At 42.8% G+C, this 23,783-nt stretch overlaps 2 protein-coding genes across 3 annotated transcripts in view; both read right to left on the minus strand.

Annotated features, from left to right (window-relative positions):
* The window catches only part of LOC143282756 (uncharacterized), a 199,325-nt gene extending 195,879 nt beyond the window's left edge, over window positions 1–3,446 (minus strand). For both annotated transcript variants that reach the window (XM_076588518.1, XM_076588509.1), the window contains exon 1: window positions 2,984–3,446. In XM_076588518.1, the coding sequence (XP_076444633.1) occupies window positions 2,984–3,064 (81 nt within the window). In that variant the 5' untranslated portion in view covers window positions 3,065–3,446. The remainder of the gene's footprint in view (window positions 1–2,983) is intronic.
* Window positions 3,447–11,590: 8,144 nt separating this feature from the next.
* The window catches only part of LOC143282768 (putative ATP-dependent RNA helicase DDX46), a 69,727-nt gene continuing 57,534 nt past the window's right edge, over window positions 11,591–23,783 (minus strand). Inside the window, exons 19-22 of the mRNA XM_076588531.1 lie at window positions 23,430–23,495; window positions 21,778–21,954; window positions 20,421–20,612; window positions 11,591–16,429 (exon numbers count right to left, since the gene is read on the minus strand). Of these exons, the coding sequence (XP_076444646.1) occupies window positions 16,382–16,429; window positions 20,421–20,612; window positions 21,778–21,954; window positions 23,430–23,495 (483 nt within the window). The 3' untranslated portion in view covers window positions 11,591–16,381. The remainder of the gene's footprint in view (window positions 16,430–20,420; window positions 20,613–21,777; window positions 21,955–23,429; window positions 23,496–23,783) is intronic.

Here is a 23,783-nt window from a genome sequence, read left to right on the forward strand (position 1 = left end):
GACTGGAACCCGATTGAATGACACAGAAAACGAATGATGAGCGCCTAATGGCAGCTGTCAGTCAGCTCTACCCAGGTGGGCAGCCTGTTGTGCAAATGACTCCACATTTGTAAAGCGCCTTGAGTTTGGTCTCTGAACAAAGATGGGCGCTATATAAATATCCATAAGTAAGTAAGTAAGTAATCTAATCGGTTAAACTTTAGTCAAGTTCAACGTGGCTAAGATATAGAAACTTCACAAGGGGCGTGACCCCTCCCTAACCCACCCCAACCTTACACCTTCGTCATTGCACAGGTGTGCCGGGCCGACATAAATATGCCCCATGGGCCTACGGGGTAAAAATTTTCGTTGTGTTCCTCAATTTTTGTTTTTAGAGATCCGCGTTTGCAAATAATTCTTCCCAATTTCACGCTCACTTGTCGAATTCGTGATGACTTCACAATGACTTCATAATGCATTCCCGTGTTTGTTGTCGCTTATCGTCCAGCCAATCGTTAACACATCAAAAACATATCCAAGTGAAAAAAAAGGAAAAGAAAAGAAAGAAAGGGGAGGGGCGAGGGGGGGGCCGGGGGGAACAATTATACCAAAGACAAAGCAAGTCTTCTGGTGTAAAACATGCAACAACAACATTTTAAAAATTCATGATATCGGTAACGTACGGCATGAATTCCAAATACTTTGACAAACCCTGTAGCAAAATGTGCTTTTCTTGTGCCAGTTTTCATACTACTGTACAAATAAGCCGTGTCTTTCTTGCAGTGTTGTATCAGGGTGACAAAAATGAGCTTTGCGGAATTTGTTCATTTGAGTTCAGACCGTGCTTGGGAAAAAGCCGATTCAGTGAGGAAACAGTGTGTTTTCTTGCAGCGGGCTGTCGGCTCCTAGCCCTCATTCAGAAGAACAGAGGGAAATAGCTCAGTGAGCAGCTGGTGTTCTCTTGGCCCGTGAATGATTCAGAGCACTGCCTGGTCGGTAACTGACGTGAAACAGGAGACGGTTCAATAGCTTCACAGTCCAATTGTTCACAGGCTAGGCCGCACCAACTCTTGTAACTTAATGACGACTGAAGGTCATAACGTGTGTGAACAGGGCGGTCGTGGAAAGCTGAGGTTGTGCATAGCCCTCGTGAAATTTCAGGGCCAGGGGTTGTGGCAGTGTTTCTCTACAGAATCGATTCATAGGAGCGGGAGAGATAGAATAAAGAGTTGTGGGGGAGAAACATAATATGTTGGACGGAGTTTGACGGGCGCAATCGCCGAGTGATTAAAGCGCTGGACTTTCAATCTGAGGGCCCCGGGTTCGAATCTCGGTAACGGCGCCTGGTGGGTAAAGGGTGGAGATTTTTCCGATCTTCCAGGTCACCATAATTATGTGCAGACCTGCTAGTGCCTGAACCCCCTTCGTGTGTATACGCAAGCAGAAGATCAAATGCGCACGTTAAAGATCCTGAATCCATGTCAGCGTTCGGTGGGTTATGGAAACAAGAACATACCCAGAATGCACACCCCCGAAAACAGAGTATGGCTGCCTACATGACAGGGTAAAAACAGTCATACACGTAAAAGCTCACTTGTGTACATACGAGTGAAGGTGGGAGTTGCAGCTGACGACGGAACGAAGATGGAGAGAGAGACAGTAAAGGTGGGGTGAGATTAATGACTCAGCTTCAAAACAGGTCGGTGACATACATGATAGTCCAAAATCTCACTCCAAAAACAGTCACCATAGTCTACCAACACAAACGAATCACAAAATCTGCCCAGTTCTCATAGATTATTCGACATCACGGTCGTGAATTTTCAGAACAAAAACTGCACGCAGCTGTAGGCTACTATGCATTTAAGTTAGCCGAGGCTATCGGCAACCTTATGCCACAGTATGAAGAACTGTCCGTGTTCAGTTTAGTTCTACCCAGCAATTTGTCCTAAAAGCATAACCGCAATGAAACACCAGTGACCATCCACTTTACATGAGATCACTACGATTCGTCAAACGACCTAGCGTCGATGCCGACTTCCCAAAGCGACAAATTCAACCCGCCGCGCCCGAAAACAACGTCCATATCGCGCAAGATCTTTTCATCTGTATTCTTTGATTCAAGTTGCTCATAAGTTTACATTGACAGCGGTTTAATGAATGTGATAGAGTGGAGTTGTCGACATCTGCCTCCGCATGCTGACAAAGAACGGAGTCTGAACTAACCCATATCACCCCCGCCCCCCTCCCGCACACACACCCTCTAAAAAATGTTTATAGCGTGTGACAGGAAGTGCCCCCTCCCCGGTGGATGCTGATATTTCAGTTACAGACCATATGGTATTAGGTATACTTAGTTTAATGCACATAAACACTGTGGACAAGCAAGTGTGATGGAAAGACAGAAAAAAATGGCAATGATTGCTCAGCATCGGGTGGTGAGTATTAACACACACACACACACACACACACACACACACACGCACGCACGCACACACACGCACACGCACACACACACACACACACAATTTTCAAGTTTTAATTATACTTTCACTCCTATTGGAGTATGGAGGATTACTGCAAAATAATCTTTTCATGCCCAGAACAAACATTTCCAAATACACAACAATGTCACATAAAAGTTGAGAAAACACAAATGTCTTTTAACTCCAAAAGTATAAGCTGGCAACATTTGCAAATCTAATGATCTTACTTACAGCTAAAATGACTTTTTTGCATCCTTTGAGCATATTACAAAAATTAAAAACGGATTTTGGAGACAAATATTTTTTTAGAAACATATCTATTTCGTAACTGATCATAATTGGGACATTCCATTATAAAATGAAACTCATCACCAATCACAGACATGTTACAACCCTTACACACACACACACACACACACACACACACACACACACACACACACACACAAAACAAAAAACAAAACCGCTAACACTCGTACCGAAGTTAAGAGGCTTAGCTCCCAGACGTGTACACTTACCGCCGACGTGGAGGTGGTCAGTGCCAGCAGAAGGACCCCCGCCCCCCACAGGGTCAGGGGCGGTGTCTGGGGCCGTGCCATGCTGGACAGAGCGCCGGCCGGTCACTTCACAGGCCCAGCACCACACGGCTGTACCGACAGGACGGCAGGCTGGACTTGTCACGGGGAACTTCAGTGCGAAGAAAATACACGTGAAGTGCAGTTGGTCTCTTGTCTAATATACAACAAGTGTATGTCAGTCCTCTCTTCCAGAGACTCCAAATGGCGTGTGTCTCAGAGTGCGGACAAAAGAGTCCCGGCTGTGCCTCAGTCCCGTGGCAGCAGTGAGAGAGAGAAGGAGAGAGAGGTCAGGCGTACGCCCCACCCCAACACCATCTGACAGTGGACATCGCGCGCTGCACTCTTCCGCTGAACAGACCCACCCGATTCAACCGTCAGACAAGGTGTATTGCACTGGGTGGTGTGGAACGAGTCTCTGCCTGGGAGAGGCGTGACAGCTTTTGGTCGTGGCCTGCATGTCTGCACGTCATCTCCCCCCCCCCCCCCCCCCCCCCCGCCCCCTCCTCTCTCTCTCTCCTCTACTATTCTCTCATTCTTTTATCCCCTTTTCCTCTGCCCTTTTTCTGAATATAGCCTAGCCTTGCTCAGTGAATCCACTCCACTATTTTCTACTTCTGCTTTGTGTGTGTGTGTGTGTGTGTGTGTGTGTGTGTGTGTGTTTATTTTTGTTTTTTTGCTTACTCTACATTATTTGTTGGACAAGAACGTCATCGGGCTTCACGGTTATTGAAGCCTGCACGTAAAATGTGTTTACCCGTTGAGGGAAAGGAGATTTTAAAGGTGAATATGGATATGATGATTATAAATGAATATGTGGAATAAAAATAACCTTGTTCTGTGGGTTTTTTCCTTGCAAATTTACGGGGAAGATGGGTGAGGAGAGGGCAATAAGGAAAATCTACGATTCTGGTGGGTCACACCCTTGGGAGATGACTTGAACATTTTCTTTCGTCGAACAAACCGGTTTTTGTTACACGACACCCCAGCTCTGTTCACATTCCCAGTGACTAATTGTTGGCTACGCTCAGATTTAATATCCATGCAACCAGGGGAGTTACTCATTTAGTATTTTGGCTGCTTCATCATCCAGTCCGTCGCAGTATACATTCTAGCTGTTCCCTCCCGCCACTGCATATCCATGTCCTCCATACAGTTACAGTCCTAGTACTAGCAGTCCACAGGGAGCTGTTTGCATGAATTTTATATCGCTGTGAGACCACGTAACAGAGAAGATCCTGTATTGCGTATTGAAAATGTTTCGGTGATATCACCAACTAAGCCCATCAACTGACCAAAATAACTGCTGAGTGCGGAGCGAGATAAAGTGGAGTAGAGACGGCCACCACTTCAGGCACGGGGTAATTATCCGTAGAGAGGGGCGCGGGGTAAAGAAGGGATCATAATACTGCACCAACACGTCACGACAACACATTAAGACAGATGGCCAGGAATGCCATTTCATATTTAGTACCCAGAAATTTCAATTCATATGCGATTGAATGAGAGCCATGTGGGTGCCTTTGCAGACAAGGTCTGAAACTATTTTCGGACACTGTACACAATGGACGCTTTAGACACGAACACAATTATAACTTCTTTTTTAAATGTAGTTCTCACTTGTAGATAACAGGCTTGAACAGATGATGTAAGCATATCATGTAAAACTCAACACCTTTTTTGGCATAACTCTACAGGTTTAGTACAGAAGGAAAAGCGTCAAACAAATCATTGTTTGGATAACTTTTGGCTTTTTGTTTCAGGATCCACTTTCTCAGTCGACCATTTAAAACGGAAGTAAGGTATATTTTGTTTGAACCTTCATGTCAGCTTGGTTTTGTTTCATGAGGGGTATTTCTGCACGTTTTCTTGCATGTGCAAGTGGTCTTTTGTGTGTATGGCTCTTACTCCGCCATTTAGGCAGCCAGTTTCAGTTTTCAGAAAAGGAGGAAGGAGCAGAGGGGAATAAGGAACCTACGAGATAAAGGGTTCAACAGACTACTGACGAGATAAAGGGTTCAACAGACTACTGACGAGATATAGGGTTCAACAGACTACTGTCGAGATAAAGGGTTCAACAGACTACTGTCGAGATAAAGGGTTCAACAGACTACTGTCGAGATAAAGGGTTCAACAGACTACTGTCGAGATAAAGGGTTCAACAGACTACTGTCGAGATATAGAGTTCAACAGACTACTGTCGAGATAAAGGGTTCAACAGACTACTGTCGAGATAAAGGGTTCAACAGACTACTGACGAGATATAGAGTTCAACAGACTACTGACGAGATATAGAGTTCAACAGACTACAAAACTGTTATTAATTTTGTTTTGATTTTTGGGGGAATCAAGTTCTGTCATCAGTGTGTTACATCTCTTCTTTGTTATTTACATATTCAACAAAACAAAATACATATATCTACAAATAATTTTCTAGGGCATGTGTAAGTGTATGGGTATGTGTGCGCGTGTTTGTGTGTCATTATGTGTGCGCGCGCGTGTGTGAGTGTGTACGTGCGTGCTGAATTTTCCATTGTCTGGACGTATACATACCCACACACCCGGTACCGGTATGGGCCTGCAGGGAGTTTAGATTGTGCCCGTTATGGCAGATATCCTTTACACTGCCACACATCACGGCCTGTGGTGTGACGGGAGCTCCACTCGTATCGTGTTCAATATCTCACCACAGACAGACCAGCCACGGGTGGCTGACCACTGCCATGGCGTGATTCCTCGTGATAGGCCACCAACTATCGAAACCTGAGTTAACTCCCCACCCCCTCCCCCAACACACACATACACACACGAGTGCGCGCGCACGCACAGAATACACATACTGACACACACTATGATGCGCATGCACGCACGCATGCACGCACACACACACACACACACACACACACACACGCGCGCGCGCGCGCGCGCGCGTCTGATATCACACAAAGTGAAAAGATGTTAAATTAAAAATTAAAGAACGAGCACACACACACACACACACACACACACACACACACACACACACACATCGATGGTCGCGACATCTGATTGAGTACAGTATTTGACTTCCATCACATAGTCTGTACAGTCGTTCGATTCCTGACCGCGTGGACAGAGATTGTATTTTCCCACGAAAAGCACTGCCAGATAAATGTTGCCTATGCGAAGATCCCGCTGTCTCCATATGCAAGTATGCAAGTCTGTGCACGCAAAATAAAAAAATTAAAAAAATAAAAATAAAAACAAAAAAACGCAGGTGCTTATGCCCACCCTGACCAACCAAAACAGAGTACGGCTGCCTGAATGATGGTGTTAAAAACGGTCATGCTTGGAATGCCAACTCGTAGAGAGCGCAAGAGCTGCAGCCCACAAACGCGAAAGACAGCGACGCCCTCTCCTCTTGGTTCTTGACTTACAAGTCACACCCCCTTCTCATCCTGTTGCTACCCCCACCCCTACCCCCAGTCCCCAATGTCACCCGACTCCCCTCGATCCTCATTCCTGCTTTTCGTGTTGTTATATATTAAGGAAGCACAATATTCCAATTCACCGAATGTGATGGTTGTCATCTATTTAATGGACATTTTCTTGCTCGTCTTTGTGTTCTGAGGATGTGATGGTAGATACATGTTCAGGTTTTAAATTGACCGAACGAGCTTGTATACATATGTGCTGAATTGTGTCATTTAGACAAGTGCATTCGGATGCAACGCAACGCACATAAGCGTGAATATATCTTTAGGTGTTAATGTATTAAATGAACACGGTAATCATACCCCCCATCACCATCCCCCGCCCCAACATGCATCAACGTGCCCGTGCAACAGCCTCAAATCGTATGTGCACCATAAAAATGTGGGCATGTTTGTTATAATTGTATTCTATATGAATGAAGTTCACACAATTTTCATAACATCTACAACTGCTTCGTGGATGTAGAATTAATAAACCTTTCAGACAAAAGAAAATAATTTAAAATAAATGAATAAACAAACAAAAATAAACGAATAAGCAGACAAAAATCGAGATCAAAATTCAATGCAAATGAAAACACATTTGTAAGTTGACCACAGTAAATATGGCTTGGTTCCAAAAGAAAATTTGAAAAAGAAGGGTGTAAAGCCATACCTGGACTTTTTCGTTCGTTTATTTTTCAGACCGACCCCAGCTCCTGTGTAGAGTTAGAGGGGCATTGCTGAAAACTCGGGCGCGACCTATCCCACGACCGCCAGAAATGGTGAGTGTTGGTGATGAGTTCAGCAGTTACTGCCGCCCCCACGATGAGGCCATGTTTCGGGACCAGAGACATCCCAGCCTTCTCGGAAGAAATTTCGCCTTCAAGTGGCAGTTAATTAACCTTGGAATATCATTCACCAACTGAAATTTAACAGTGCACCAACTTTGTTCTCTGGCACAGATTTTAGTTTTGACTTCCGACATCGTTTCATCTGGCTCTTTTAATATTTTTTTCCATCATTTGCCGTGAGTTGCAAAATGTGTTGTCTCTTTCTTAAATTGCAAAAAAATGTTTCGATATCTTTTCTTCCTCCGCCAGCCATCTGGCCCTTAATTCTAATCCCCCACCCCCACCCCTCCCACGAGCATTTTCTTTTCCCGCAGGGTTACCAGCTCTTAACCTTTTTTTTCTTTTTTCTTTTTTTTCTGATCACACCGCGGTGGATTGGTAGAGTTTCAGACACGTTCCACGCCCACATCATGACGCTACTCCAGGCCGCGACACCTACCCGGTAGAAGCGGTCAGATAAAGTGAAGTAAGTACGGACATTATGTCTTTATTCTTGATCTCTTTAGCATTTTCATTTCATTTTCCATATTTTTTTCAGTTTCTTCCGTAGTTTGCTTGTTTTCGTAAGAGACGCACAGTGGATTGGTGGCAGGACAATCATCAACCTGTGTTTTGCTGATGACATTGACGGATTGGCAGGGGATGAAGAAGAGCTCTCCAGGATAGCTCAGACAACAGCGCTGACAAAACTGAGGCCCAAATGGAATGACAGCAACATCACGCTTCGCTAAAGATCATATTGATGCACTCCTTTGTGATTTCCATATTTTATTTCCATATTTTTATAAGCCTTCGAGACATGGACCTTAACAGTTGAACTAGGAACTGTGATACAGGCCACAGAGATGAGATGCTTCTGGAAGATCCTTGTCATCACTTACAGGGACCACATAACAGTCAAGCAAGCTACTGGGCCACATGATCTACTGACCACGGTAAAGAAAAGGAAATTGCAGTGTTGTCGCCACGTCTCGCGTTCATCAGGACTGGCCAAGACCTTCCTGCAGGGAGCAGGGCAGGGAACAAGGAAAAAGCAGACAGAAGAGAAGGGAGAAAACACCTCACATTAGACAGATCTGACCCTGAGTGAGACAGTCAGAACAGACATCCGCGAGCAGTGGAGGAGGCTGGTTGCCAAATGTGTGATGCCCCCACGGTCAACGCGACTACGGGACAGATATATAGACAGAAAAAAAAGTATAAGATATTATGTGCTCAAGAACGGTAATATCCAGCGAGATTTCGGAATGTTCTTTAGCTGTATCATACTGAACCGCAGAGTATTCAACGATAACATCAACAACTTCGTTGAGCTCCTTTGAACAAACTGTTTAGTCCGAAGTAATGAACTTATTCCTAATGAACTGTTGAATTTCCAAAGTGTTTTTTATGGGAGTCGTCAGTACGGTAACCATACTGAATATAAGAAAAGAAGATTCGGATTCGGATTCGGATGGTTTATTCAAAAAAAGCCTTAGCCCATAAGGAAAGAAGAGATAGTCTGAAAGAAGAAATCTTTTCTGTTCTGTTTCAAAGGATTTTATTTTCGACAAGTGTGTCTTCGGAATTTCCGTTACGTGCCAAATCGACCCTCTCCATTCCGTAGGTCCTCCGCGGGTCTCATCAAATCGTCCCCAGGGGGACTTGCCGGTGTCTTAAACCATCCCCCATGGGACTAGTCAGTGTCTTGAAATGGCCCCTGGGTGACGCTCATGGACACATACACTTAGTTGTTTTGTGTTTGTTGCTTATAGTCCAGCCGACCACACAGGGCCATATCAGGGCTGTCAAACCATACAAATGCTCAACCGCATCGATATAAAACTAACATCTAAAAAAAAAAAAAAAAAAAACACACACACAAAAAACGCACACACAAAGACAAACCCACAAAACAGTTCATGACACAGTATCCCAACCATTCAGCTCCTTAGGGCAAATAAGACCAGGCCATGCTGAGGATGCCAACCCTTCCACTTAATTTACCATCCCCACATTACAAAAAAAAAAAAACCGTAAGAAGGAAAAAAAACAATACTTAAAGTGAAATAAAAAACTGGGGGTGGGGAGGGATAGAATGAAACAGTATGGGGGGACGTCCCAGAACGTGCCCCGGGGGGCCCTCCAGTCGCCGACTACTGAAATATTATTGTTTTGAACATCCTTTATATGATTCTCTAAACGCTCACTTTATATCATTCTCTAAACGCTCATAAAATGCTTGTGTGACCCTGTTTATACCGTAGTTGACATTTGCCATGTTGCATTGCCCTGAACAATATTAAAAAGAGAACTACTGCCCTCGACCTTTTGAACCATCTTAATCTTAAACTCTATTCCAATGAATAGGCCTCTTTACACCCCATCTTGCATTTGATTTGTAAGATGTAAAATTGCATTTGTAGCCCTACTCTGATCAAAGTTATCTTTTTATATTTTGTTGTCAAAATAAATCTGATAACAATAAATGATTTCTTTTGTTTCAAATATTGAAGAGATTCTGCCTCTTTTGTGAATTTCTCAGGTCCTGGCAGTTCAGAGAAGCAATCTAGATACAAACGATTTTTTTCCCCTTTTTTTCAGCGACACTACCTCTTTATACAACATTGTACAATTCCTTGTCAAATTATTTCTCTTGTGATCATTTCGCAGTCGAAAACCCACAAGTACACCCAAAAGCAAGAGCTGTCAATTTCTTGACATCAGATGTGATATGTCCGGTTAATCTCACACAAACAACGTATCGATCGAGAACAAAAACAGGAAAAATATAAGAAAAATAAGGAAAGAAAACAGTACAATCCAAGAACTTCAATGACCATTGTTCGACATCAAATGGACAGGTGACAAAAAACCCGGACCTCACGAGCTCAGGCTTAAAAGTGCTCGGGTGAAAACAGATCTTTATATATTCACAGAGGGGAGAAGGGGAGTGGTCATTTCCCCACTCGAAACCATCCCACCCCACCCCAATGGAATTTCCGCATTCATATCTACCACACGTCACCGCCATCAGCCTACCCCGAGCAGTTGTGTGTGTGTGTGTGTGTGTGTGTGTGTGTGTGCGTGCGTGTGTGTGTGTGTGTGTGTACGTATTTCAAAAATCATTGGGCAAGATAAGCAAATGTTTGAGATTAAGGGAGGGCATGATTTTACATGGTTGTTGTATAGACCAGACAGAAAATCAAATCTCGTATGATACAAAAAGTTTGTCAATGTGAAAGAGAAGAGTGTTGGTTGTTTCTGATCTCGGAAGCGGACACCATGAGTTGTATTCCTTGACTCATGGCAATCAAGAACCTTAGAGGGTTCTGTTCCCGAGTACGAAGACAGCGTGGATAGTGCGAAGTCAACAGGACTCTGACCCTTGCATTGCCTTGGACCTAGTGTCTCTGTTGGTGGTAGTGGGGGTGGGAGTGATGGTGGTTGTGGCCTTTCTGTCCTGAGCTGTGTTTTTGCACCTTCGCGGGCTTGGTGGCTGGCCCACTCGCTCCCCACTCTGACTTTGAAAGGGGCGGCCACTGCGGTGTTAAGACCACCATCCAGCATAGCCTCTCCCTATCCAAGACCGTCTGTGCATGGCGAAGAGTCACATTCTTTACGAGGTGGTACCATAAATTTGGCATCAAGTGCCCCCTGTATGAACACAGCGAGTAAACCTCGAAAAATTATCAGGGAGGAGCAAGCTCCTCTAGCAGGCATTGTGCACAGACCCATCGGGGAATGGACACGACCTGACACTTGCTAATTCATGTTAAAACAATGGGTCAAATAGTACGAGAGAAGGAAAACTGAGCGAAAACCATGAGGTTGGTCCTTGGTTACCAAAGAAACCAAACCCCCTGTGCTCCCAGAGTAGGCTTCTGAGCCTTTTGAGTAGGTTTAAGTGCACAGGTGTGAAGTGCACAGACACAAACACAGATAAATTCAAACATGCGCATGCACACACAGACAGATATATACTTACACGGGCGGGAACACACGAGTATCAACACACAGGCACATGTGCACACACACACACAACTGCTCACACACGGGTACAGTTGGCCTACACACGTGTGACATATGTGCACATAAGCGTGTGCACTATCACAAATATATTTCTACATACTCGCACGCACTTCACTGTGAGTGCTCATCCAAGTATATGTACTCACATGTGCACACACATACATGCAGTATAAATCCACACAGAGAAGTGTCCGATGATTATGCACCTATCTTACACAAACCAACACAAAGACTGAAACTGACAAATCACTTTTAATGTAACATGTACAATCTGAACTGACACCAAACAATAGTGTTTTGGGGGTTGTGTTTTTTTTTTACATACAAAACAATATTTACTTTTGTATGGCAATAACATCACATTCTTCACACTGTAACCAACACTTGCACCTCACAATTTTTATTATTTGTATCTTTACAGACAGCTTTTTAGCATATATAGTAATGTTGTTTCACAGTAATGTCAGAATGCATACATTTTCCATTCAATGTACAAACTACACAATTAAAAACACAACTAAACATCCCTCTGTATTAATGTCTAAAATTAAAATGTATAGGTGTTAAAATGTTATTTTGAATCTATGCTTTATTCATAATTTTCGGCTCTTAGATATTTAACTGTGCATATTTTCATGCCCTATTAGAAAAGCAAGAGTGATCAAAAACATTGCATATCAGAAGTTTATATGATACATTAATATTCATTCCAATGTCATGTCCTGTGATGTTCAGTGTGTGCACATGTGTGATCTTCAATTTAATTTTTACATGTATGGTCATCAGATTGAGTCAGTATGTGTGTGTGTGTGTGTGTGTTTGTGTGTGTGTGTGTGTGTGTGTGTGAGAGAGAGAGAGAGAGTGTGTAATTAGGTTAAAAAAAACAACAACAGAAGTGAAGCTGCACAATGGATTACAAGATTACAAGGCATTCAGAGTGTGGTGTACCTCCCTGCTATAATTAATATTGTTCACAGAACTGTAACTGATAAGTAGCCAATCAATATCTACCAATATTTCTTTTTTTTATTGAGTGTGTAAAATATCCAAAAACCTTAGCAATTTCTTGTTTCCTTGTTACAACTGAGAGAGAGAAAAATGGTGTGCAATTCCACTGGATTTGTTATTGACTTTAGTTTCCTTTCAGGAGATACAGGAAGCAAAGATATACACTTAAATGTTACGATGGTAACCAACAGCTTTCGGCTGCATTTGATCTGGACAGGGTGGGTTGGGTTTGAAGCAGCAAACCAGTGGTGTTGGACTTTTATACCAACATGCTCACATGATTGGTGAAAATCATCAATTCCTGAAGTATAACCCATCATAGCTGGACCAAATAACTGAGAACTTGGTATACAATCAGATTACTTATTAGAGAAGATCACACTCAGGCCTGTTCTGTTGCCTGACCTTGCAGTTCAGTCCATAATGAACTGTGAATGTTAGGCTTTTCATGAGGCCATAGTTCAGAGAAGAGCCTGCACTGTTGCTAGGTTACTTCAGTGCAGTTCAGTAGTTCCTCTTGTGAATCAAGATCGCAGGACACCGTATACTAAGCCCCCTTTCTGATGACAAATACCAGCGAAATACAGAGCCAAATTTCTCATTTTGAAGTGCAGTTCACCTATTTCTAAGCTTTTAAGGCTTTTATTTCATCTTTTTTTCTAGAAGAACAAAACCAACAGTATTATTTTGCTCCAAGCAAGTACTAAAAAATGGATATATGCACTAAATGGGCTGAAACATGAGTAGATCTGCATGTAAGAGCACCTGTGAACAGGAAAATGTCAACCCTTAACCCGTCAGGCCCTGCTGGGAGTCACAGCCTGGCTGTTACACACATGCAGGATGGTTGTCTGATGTACTTACTACTGTGACTATCAAGTCTGTCATCACTAAAACAATGGTTTTACTGACCAGATTCCAGCACATTCATTACTTCATTTGCAAAATAAATTAGTTGTGTTTTATAGCCATTCATCTTAAACCCTAGGCTGCCTATATGACGAGATAACTTGTCATGGAAAGCATGTACGCTTTGCTGCCACAATGACGAGATATCTCGTCATCGAAATATTCTGACTTTTCCCTGCTTTGCATTCAGTTCGTTGACAAAAATAGTGGTAGCTTTAGCTGGGGGAATCTTTCTAGATTCTATTCATAGCTAGAAACACCATCTGCGTCATATGGCAGTCCTTTATTTGAACATTTTGGTTGGGTTACTGGCCGCAGTCTTTGCCTGGCTCCTCTCCTCGCTCGCTCAACAAAATGTCAGACTGACTCCGTGCTCAAGACATGCGATTGTGGCGAACTAAATCAACCAAGATTACTTTCTTTAGCTGATGCTCAGAAAGAATTGAAGCATAAATTCGAAGGAGAAGACAGTGGTGAACATTTATAGGACGATTTGATAGAAAATAAAGGGAGCAATCAAGAGAGTGGCCAAGATACGACTATCAGTGAGTGATGCCGGCTGTTCAGCTCTAGCAGACGATAGAAGCCACCAAATTTTTAGCAGGATACAGTGTGAGCTATTTTCTTGGCACTCAGCCAACGCAGTCTGATGAGAACTGGATAAAGTGACCATGTGAGAGGGGTGAAGAGGAGGGGGGGTGGAGACTGAGGGGGCGTGGCCTCACATCCATATCATCACTTGTAGAAGTCACAATGCATTATGTATCTATTTCTTTTTCAGTTTTTTTTTATATTGTGGTTGTTCTAGTATGATTTTGTGTGTGCAGATATCCATTTATCCAGAAAATATGATAATTTAGTGCAAATTACCTGACTAATGTTTGTAATGAACAAGTTGAAAATGTGACAAAAAACAAAACACTGATTTCAAAACAACAGCGTGTCACTAAAAATATATAAAATGGGAAAACATCATGTGTTTTGTATTCTTTATTCATTTCCCTTTCAGAAATATATACTTTTATGGATCTTTCTCCAATAACAAAGAGCACAGAATTTTTTTTAAATTTATACCCGTTTTTTGGGAAAAAACCATGGCAAATAGATTTCACTTAAATCTTATTTTCCTGGCAGCGAAAGGGTTAAATAGACTTGGTAGCAGGATTTTTTTGTTTTTAATATCTGTGACATTTCCACACATGAGGAAAAAAAAAAAAAGTCAGTCATTAAGTGTTCCAGCCCAAGGCCTATACAATGTTGTACAACCTCTGATGGACCTCTGATGGAAGTTGAAGCTGTGACACATGCCCTCCAGTGGCTATCGTCCATCCATACACCCGGAAACCAACATGCCATGATTCTAACCGACTCCATGAACCTCATACAGAAAATTGAAAACGGAATGGGAAGCCCAGAGTGGCATAAGGCAATGCGCAACTTTCAGATTAAAAAACTCACATGGTCATACCTGCCCGGGACATGCAGGTGTTAAGGGAAATGAGCGAGCTGACAGACTTGCTGGTAACGCAACACCAACGAGCGGCCTACATCTAGGAAAATCGGAAATCCTCAGAAAAGTCAAAGAATATCAAAAAGAACAGGTACAAGGCCATCACACCATCGATCGCCTCAAAGAAATAAAAGCAGAGAGAGGGAGTGGCCGTAAGTCTAACATGAAAGGTAGAGCACAATGCTTTGCTAATCAAACAAATATCGGCATCATTTCCAAACCAACATTGCGCAAATTTCTTCAAAACGGAACAGAGTCTCTGTGGGCTTTTCCAAATACAATAGACTGAGCAACACACTAGACGCCACGTTCTTGGCATCAGAGATCTTTTCCCATCCCTCTTGCAGTGGCAGCCTCTGTGCGTGTGTGTATGAGTGTGTTTGTGTGCATGTGTGGGTCTGTATTTTTGAGTGCGTTTGTGCATGTGCAAGAGTGTAAGTGTACACAAGTGTCAGTAGAGTTCTGTGCACGTGCGTGTGTGTGTGTGTGTGTGTGTGTGTGTGTGTGTGAGGGGGAGGTGGGGGTGCAGGGGGAGGTGGGGTAGAGGATGAGGTATGTGAGTGTATGCATGCCTACACTGTGGCAGCAACAGGATACTGGAACGTATATATATATATATATATATATATATATATATATATATATATATATATATATATCTTTGTACATATGTGTGTGGAGATATGGGCATATGTGTGTGCGCTTGTACAAGTAAGTGTTCATCTGTGTGTGTGTGTGTGTGTGTGTGTGTGCCGTGGAAGCTGTGATACGTAAACTAGAAGTGAGTGTGTGGAGGAGGGGGGTAGAGGAGGTGCAGGGTAATGTGTGTGGTGTGTGTGTGTGTGTGTTGGAGCTCATGTACGTTTATATGTATTTGACTGTGCTTTCATATCTGTGAAACTGCATGTTCGGTGCATATCTGTTATGCATGTGTGGGTGTATTTGTGAATGTGTGTCTTCATGTTTTACATCTATTTGCTTATTTTTCTTTTTTTCTTTCTTTTTTTTTACATTATAGTTATTATTTATTATGTATTTATTTATTTGTGTAAGCTTATCTATCATTTATTCACCTTTTTTTTTTTTCCCTCAAGGCCTGACTAAGCGCATTGGGTTACGCTGCTGGTCAGGCATCTGCTTGGCAGATGTGGTGTAGCGTATATGGATTTGTCCGAACGCAGTGATGCCTCCTTGAGCTAATGAAACTGAAACTGAAACTGAACAAACAGGAACAAAAGAGATGCACCGCTATCCAATACCAAGAAAACGGAATACGCTGCTGCCTACAAATGCAACACTGTCAAGCCAATGTTCATTCATTCTGAGACCACCGTCTCTCTTGACCCACTCACACTGATGTCCCTGAATAATGTCATGCATGTGTCATGTTAACACACCCACAGACTCAAACAACTAAATCATATTTCACATACTTACAACCACATTACATCATCATTCCTGCATTCATGCACTCCAGTAGTCTGTTTTTGTGTTCATGCACTCAAACAATGCATGCACACAGTCTGCCATGACAATGTCAAATGTGAAGTCCTGTTTCTTTCCAATGGTAAAATTGATGTTCCAGCATAGGTGCAGGTTATAACACCTTGTATCTCCCCTTGTTAATGGGCTGGTACGAGTTTTGCTGTAACAAACAGAAGGCATCTTTAAACAAACACTTACAATCAGGCATAAAATTGGGAAATTGTGATTGAGTCTGAAAGGTGGGGGCCCATGGGGCAACGCCCCTGGTGGGGGTCTGGGGGTGAAGCCCCCTGAAGCCGAAGGTTTTTCTCAATTTCAAACCATAATATCTGCACTTGCAGGCCACCAATGCTGCTGAGGTATTCCAACCCACAGAAGACAAAAAAACAGTCCAATTCTTCCTAAACCGAAGTGTTTTTGCTTCCAAACCTGTAAAGTCAACCTTGGGGGCATGATTTTCAAAATCGTGTCTCGTGTGTGTGTGTGTGTGTGTGTGTGTGTGTGTGTGTTTGCAATGCAACTCTCTGTGTGTATGTGTGAAAGAGAGACAGACAGACAGACAAAGAGATTGAGAATAGGGGTCGGGCGGGACATGGGAGGAAAGAGTTAAAGTTCATATACGTGCACTGCTTTAAATACAACTCTCTGTGTGTTAAACTCTTTGTGTGAGTGAGTGAGTGTGTGTGCGTGTGTGTGTGTGTGAGAGAGAGAGAGAGAGAGAGAGAGAGAGAGAGAGAGGGAAAAGGGGGAGGTGGGGAATTGTCCAGGAGTTTCCTCTGAAAATTGGCCAGGGTCCTGGGTGGCAAAGCCCCATGCCCGAAAACGAAATTAGTGATTTTAAGAGGCTTGGGGGACCTCTCTTGTGTGTGTGTGTGTGTGTGTGTGTGTATGTATGTGTGTGAGTGTGGTGTTTTCAAAGAAAATGTTCGTAGCACACAAGTTTGCACTGTACCACCTGGTCTCTTCAGCTGTAATATCTGTTCCACTGATATGCATGTGTGTTGGTTGAGGAAAGAAAGAGGTAAGTGGAATGAATGACTGGAGGGAGGAGGGGGTGGGTCTGTGACTGGTTATATCACTTTCAGGAGTCAAGGATTCTCAGCTGGAGCTAGTGGTCAGTGTCTTGGCTCAATGCCAAAGTTGCCACTGTCATTGACAGTGCTTTCATACCCCTCTCCCCCCTTCCCTCAGCACTGGTAGGAGACTCAAGAGAGAGGGGAGGGGTACCTCAGCAAATCATGAAAGTGAAGTCTGCAGGAGGGGGGCGGTGGTTGGGGAGTGACTTTTTTCCCTCTGAAACCAACTGCTCTTCTACTGAAAATAGCGGACCCGCTGAGAGTTCCCCAGCATGGACTCTGTGTGTGTGTGTGTGTGTGTGTGTGTGTGTGTGTGTGTTCAGGGGAGAAAGAAAGATAGAGAGACAGACTGCTAGCAAGTGAGCGTGAGTGCGCACACACGTGTGTATGTGTGGTTTCAATTCAACTGTGTGTAAACAAGAGAGAGTGAGAGGGAGGCAGAGAGTGAGGTGAAATGGTAGGAGGAAAGAATGCAAGTTGTATTTGTGCATGTGTATGCACTGCTTTCAAATTCAATAGATCTCTATCTGTGTGTGTGTGTGTGTGTGTGTGTGTGTGTGTGTGTTTTCAGTACAACTCTGTGTGTATATGCAAGAAACAGAGAGAGAGGGAGAGACAGAAAGAGGGAGAGAGGGACAAAGAGATGGAGAGAGAAGGGGGAAGGTGAGAGGAAAAAGTGGCAAGTTTGTAAGTGTGCATATATGTGCATTGCTTTAAATACAGTTGTGTGTGTGTGTGTGTGTGTGTGTGTGTGTGTGTGTGTGTTTTCAATCTCCGTGTGTGTGTGTGCAAGAAAGAGAGAGTGTGCGTGAGCGTGCACGCGGATGTGCATGTTATTAAGCTCTGAGTGATCGCTCATATTATGTGTGCACATGTGCAATTGTGAAGGAGAGAGAGATAAAATTTTAAAAAAACTGAGTATGTGTATATGTGAATGCATTCATGTGATTTTTTTTTTCAAAGAGTGTGTGTGTATGTGTGTGTGAGCATGCACGCGCACGCATTCAATTCAGCTCTGTGTCTGTGCGTGCGTGGGTAACTTTGGTAATCTGGCCGGCTTTGTCTCAAATCTAAATAAACTGACTCTTGCCATGAACTGTCTGTTCAAAAGCATGGCTGTGGCAGAAAGTCAGAAACAGCACTGACGTCATAAGTTTCAATCACAACAATGTTACTTGTGCATACAGTGGCAAACGTTGGCAGCTTTTGCTGAATGAACAGAGGGTCAAGCAGATGTACCCACGGCCCTTGTGGCTTGACAGGGATGGAGATCGCGCGCACTGGCGTTTACGTGTATCTGTGCGTGCGCGCAAGTTTGTGTGCGTGCGTGTGTGTGTGTGTGTGTGTGCATGTGTGCTCACATGTCTGTGCGTGCACGCATGTGTGTGTGATCGATTGCATGTGTGAGCATGCGCGCGCATGCATGCTTTTCACAGTGATATCAATGCGTGCATGATGTAGGGATCACCTTTCGTTATCAGCATTTTGACAACTTCAATCAACCATTAGGAAACTTTCTGACTTCAATTCTGGTGCTCTGACAAGTCACTGGATCGCCTCTCATGGGGTCAACAACTGACGCTTTCGAAAGAGCTTTCTGTTTTCATTTTTGACAGATCATCGTTAAATGATAAAGAACAGCCCATTGGCTTTTTCTTTTTTTTTTTCTTCCAGAAAACGGACGCTCCGTTTTTAATGCAAATCTGAAAATTTCCATGCCTGGACTGAAGAGCTACACCCATACAATCTGACACCAATTGCACTTGGCCTTGCCCGCAGTGTCAATGGCATTGCCTACCAGTAAAGTTATTTTTTTGTTCTTCACTTCTGTTTTCACAATCTCATCTTGCCAAACCCAGTTCCACTTATTATTCACTCCTTTATCGATCTCTGCTGCAAAAATCCTCTAATCCTTTGAGAGTTTTCTCATTTTGTCAATGACTGAAGACGATCGATGAAATCAGGCATCTTTGCAAGTCGTGAAGCCCACAAGCAGGTTTTGTAATCCCAACCGAATACAGATAAGCTGAATGATAACAGAGGAGCAACAGAACACTTATTCTCAATTGGTTCGCTTATCCAAACATGGGGTATTTTAGCAAATGCTGTGGGTCTTTCTTGTCGATCGGTGGGACAACGTTTGTGCAACCTTCGTGGGTCGGGAAAAAACCTCAACACCACCCCACCCCCCACCCCCGCCCCCCCCCTTCCCCAGCCCCCTTCCAATTTTCTCAACGGATTTACACGAATCTCAAAAATGGTCTCTGGAGCCAATTTTCAGTCGGATATCCGAATATAGTCGGAAAAATCTCATGCCTGACAATGAACAGGTGGATCTCACTCATGCACATGATCACTATCACAAAGGAGGCATTTGTGGCTGGAGGGCTGAAATTTCAAAATCCAATATGTTTTGATGGAATTTGTCCGGCATATTGCCTTTGAACTATTTACTGTCAGTATCTTCACACAGATTATTTCACTTCTCAACTCCCAAAACCTACTAACATCTGTACTGCAGAGATAAAGTAAATAATGTACAGACAAAATAAGCTGCTAGAATCAGTTCAGGGTTATATATGTCATCTATCATTAAGCAATTTTCGAGTGGAAGATTCTGAAAGTTTAGTTGCAATGTATCACCTACTCCTAGCTGACAGTTGAGGCCATTCTTTTGGATGTTTCTATTTGATTGCAATTATTTCCACCAGGAAAAAACATCAAAGCACATTGTTATATTTCATCTGCAGTTTTTGCAGCCTTTCATTTTCACTTATTCTGAATGCTTCATGCTTTTGTTACATTCTAAAAGCAGCCAATACAAAGCAGCCAATGCAAGGAACTATGAACACAAAATATAGAATGAAACAGTGATGCATATCAGTAAAATAACATGTTTAATTCATTTATATTTTTGAAATGTTAATTAAACTGCTTTCACCTATATGAACATATGATCAACTAGACATTTATGTTCACCCACAAAGACTTCAAAAAGAGACAGGAAACAAACAGCATCCTGGCAGAGAGGAGAGTGAAGAGAGTTAGCAGAAGACAAGAACACAGAAGACTGACCAAGCGCACAAGCTCCTCCTTGATAAGTCTGGAGATCTCTTTCTTGGCTTTGCTGATGGCCAGTTCACTGGTGGCCTCAATGGCCAGGTACAGACGACGCTCCCCATCCTTAGGCTCCTTCCCAGGCTGCACATATGTTCCTCGAACTGTGATGCCAGCCTCAGAGTACTCGCAGATCTGTGCCAATGCATCCTGTAAAAAAAATTAAAAAAGCAAAATAAGACACCAAGTGACACCAACTACAATTCATATGCTGCTTTTGGCTAAATGGAAATGGTAGATTTGCAGCAGAATAATTGGAGGGGAAAACCAAACACCACCACCAACTCCCACAGTCAAGTACTCAGCAAATTGACTTAAAAGAGACACACTTCACATTCAAAATGCAATATACCCCCTACTTTTCAGCCTACATGGTGCTGCAGCGCATAAGGTGCAGACCCCTGATTTTAAACAAAAAAGTTATTTTGAACATGTATAATGCGCAAACATCTGATAAGCTGCATCTACTAAAAAGTGAAAAGTCCTCCATTATGGTTCTGCTAACAGTGGATGTTGTTCTGCAAGTAGTGACCTATCTTCGGACTAGATCAGAATCCAAACTGTTTTCGTCTGCTTGTTGACTTGGCTCGGTTACTCCTTCTGTCTGCTCTGTTATATGCTGCTCCTTTTTCTTTCTGTTGTACAATCTCTCTTCATTAACCTGTTCATCAGAATCCAGTCTGCTAGCCCTGCTTTCATTCCACATTCTGCTTTCAAAAAACAATTAGTTCACTTCTAAGTTCTCAACTTTTGCACCATAGAATTATCCCCAACTCAGACACTGCTCTTTTTTTCATAGTTTAAGGGTGAACTGCGATGCTGTTCACTTCAAATTTAATGTAATGTGTGATTAGTTTCAATGTGATACGATATCAAACATGAATGGTGCCAAATCAAACTGTGCAAGACTGAAGTGTTGCTGTTCAGCATGATCATGTGCATTTTTTCATCAATGATCTTGTCATACATTGAGTTTGTTGTGACTGATGGAACCAACTGGTGGTCAGAATTTAGTTTTTAGACAGACAGGGTGCATACAGCCGATAAGACGCAGGGGTCAGATCTGAGTAAAAAAAGTAACACCAAATTAGCCAAAAAGTAAGGTAAGTGATTTTCACATGGTTTAATAAATGCAATTCATGTTAATTATAATGATGATATCTTTTTTTTTTATTAAGTTTTTTTTTTATACAGAACCTAATCAAATGATTTTGTTATAAGCATTTGCAATACAATAGATCCAATAATTCATGACAAACACTCCCTTGCAGACTTTTACAGTAAAACAATCCACAAACATGACTGTATAACTTACCCTGGATGTGACTTTCCATCTGGCAGTCTGGGGAAAGTCATTGATGTCCAGCTCTTCCTCATAGCGCTTGAAGGTCTCTGCTGGGGTTTCAGCAGGCTGTTCTTCAATCTCCTCTATTGGACGATAGCCCAGCTTGGCATTGATCTTCTCTGCTTTCTGCTCTGCTATTGTCTTGGACTGGAAAAAAAAAATCTGCAGAGTAAAATGCTAGTTCGACAATCTTCTACTGCCAGATGAGAGAAAACCAAAGAAAGTGAATGAAAGGAGGATGGTTGGGGGAAGGGGGAGAGGAAAATGGGAAAGACAGAAGATTTTGTCCTTGGTTCATGTTTGTTTATCACACAAGATATCAACATCATACAGTCATACTTCCAAGACACACACACACACAAAAATCCATTTTGCTGTGTGTTCTTTTGTTGTTTTTTCTTTTAGTGACCCCTTCCCTTGGTTGTTTCACCAGACCTACCTCCCCTAAAATCTATGCTAAAGTATTAGTCTGTGTACTTTTAACAACTAATTCTGTACTCAACATACTCTACTCTAACTGAAGTTGTATATAATGTACCCTGGACTCTCATGCTGAACTTTCACTGTGGTATGTGCCCTTCCCCACTACTCACTGTCACACTTTTGTATGTCCTGGTTATCAGATCACCAGTACTAATAACATACAGATTTATCTTGATAATCAGTTCTGCAAACAGCCTCATCTCTGACTGTTGCCTGCTCAGCATGCAAAAACGTATGTTGGAGCTAGTAACTGCCGCATATGAAATCAGTCTTGCTTTGTTCACCCACATGCTAGTTTTCTGCTGAATGGTGCCATATGTATGCCCATCCACGAAAATTCTTTATAATGTGACGTGCGCAACACCCGACTGGTTGAAGCATCGGACTTTCAATCTGAGGGTCCCGGGTTCAAATCTCGGTGACGTCGACCAGTGGGTAAAGGGTGGAGATTTTTCCAATCTCCCATGTCAGCATCTGTGCAGACCTGCTAGTGCCTGAACCCCCTTCTTGTGTATACACACGCAGAAGATCAAATACACATGTTAAAGATCATGTAATCCATGTCAGCGTTTGGCAGGTTATGGAAACAAGAACATACCCAGAATGCACACCCCCGAAAACAGAGTATGGCTGCCTACATGGCGGGGTAAATAAACAAAACGGTCACACACATAAAATGTTACATGTTTGTCTGAGTGTGTATGTGTGCGATCCTGAAATCTCACTGAATGACACAGGAAATGAATGATGAGCGCCCAGTGGCAGCTGTCAGTCAGCTCTACCCAGGTATGCAGCCTGTTGTGCAAATGACCACCATGTTTGTAAAGTGCTTTGAGCTTGGTCTCCGACCAAGGACAGCGCTATATAAATATCCATATCAATCAATCAATCAAAAACCATCATGTATGTACATGTAAGAAGTGAGCATTTGCTGATATTATTCGAGTCTTTCTACTACCAATTTTAAGTTCATTTTAAGTTCATTCTAACTCGTCTTACTGCGTATCACATTCAATCAAGACAAGACAATCAGGAGGGGAGGTAGGGGGGGCCGGGGTGGGGGGGAGAGAGGAGCAGGAGGCAGAGAGAGGCAGAAAGACAGACATGCTGTCACACAGAGTAAGAAATCAAAATCTTACAGCAACTTGAGGTGCAACAATGTTCCCTCCTTTCATGATAGCAGCGGCTGCCTGTTGTGTAATGTCCTGAAAAACAATCAACACCTTCAATCAGACATCTATCAATAGTGTTCACAGCCCAGCCAACATTCAGGTAATTTAACAAAAGGCTGTGGAACATAGACATGTGTGCAGCAGGTTCTATGAAAAAGTACACAGTACAACTGAGAATCTGAAACAGTACACAGTGAAAGTGATCCAGGAAACAACTGTTTTAAATGCGGATTTCAATAAAACTAATTCCTTTTGCTCTACTTTTTAACTATCATATATCAGTGTAATAGGCTTTCAGTATCATTTCCACTGCAATAGCTC

This window comes from Babylonia areolata, chromosome 1 (assembly GCF_041734735.1).
Source record: "Babylonia areolata isolate BAREFJ2019XMU chromosome 1, ASM4173473v1, whole genome shotgun sequence".
Taxonomy (NCBI): Eukaryota; Metazoa; Mollusca; class Gastropoda; order Neogastropoda; family Buccinidae; genus Babylonia; species Babylonia areolata.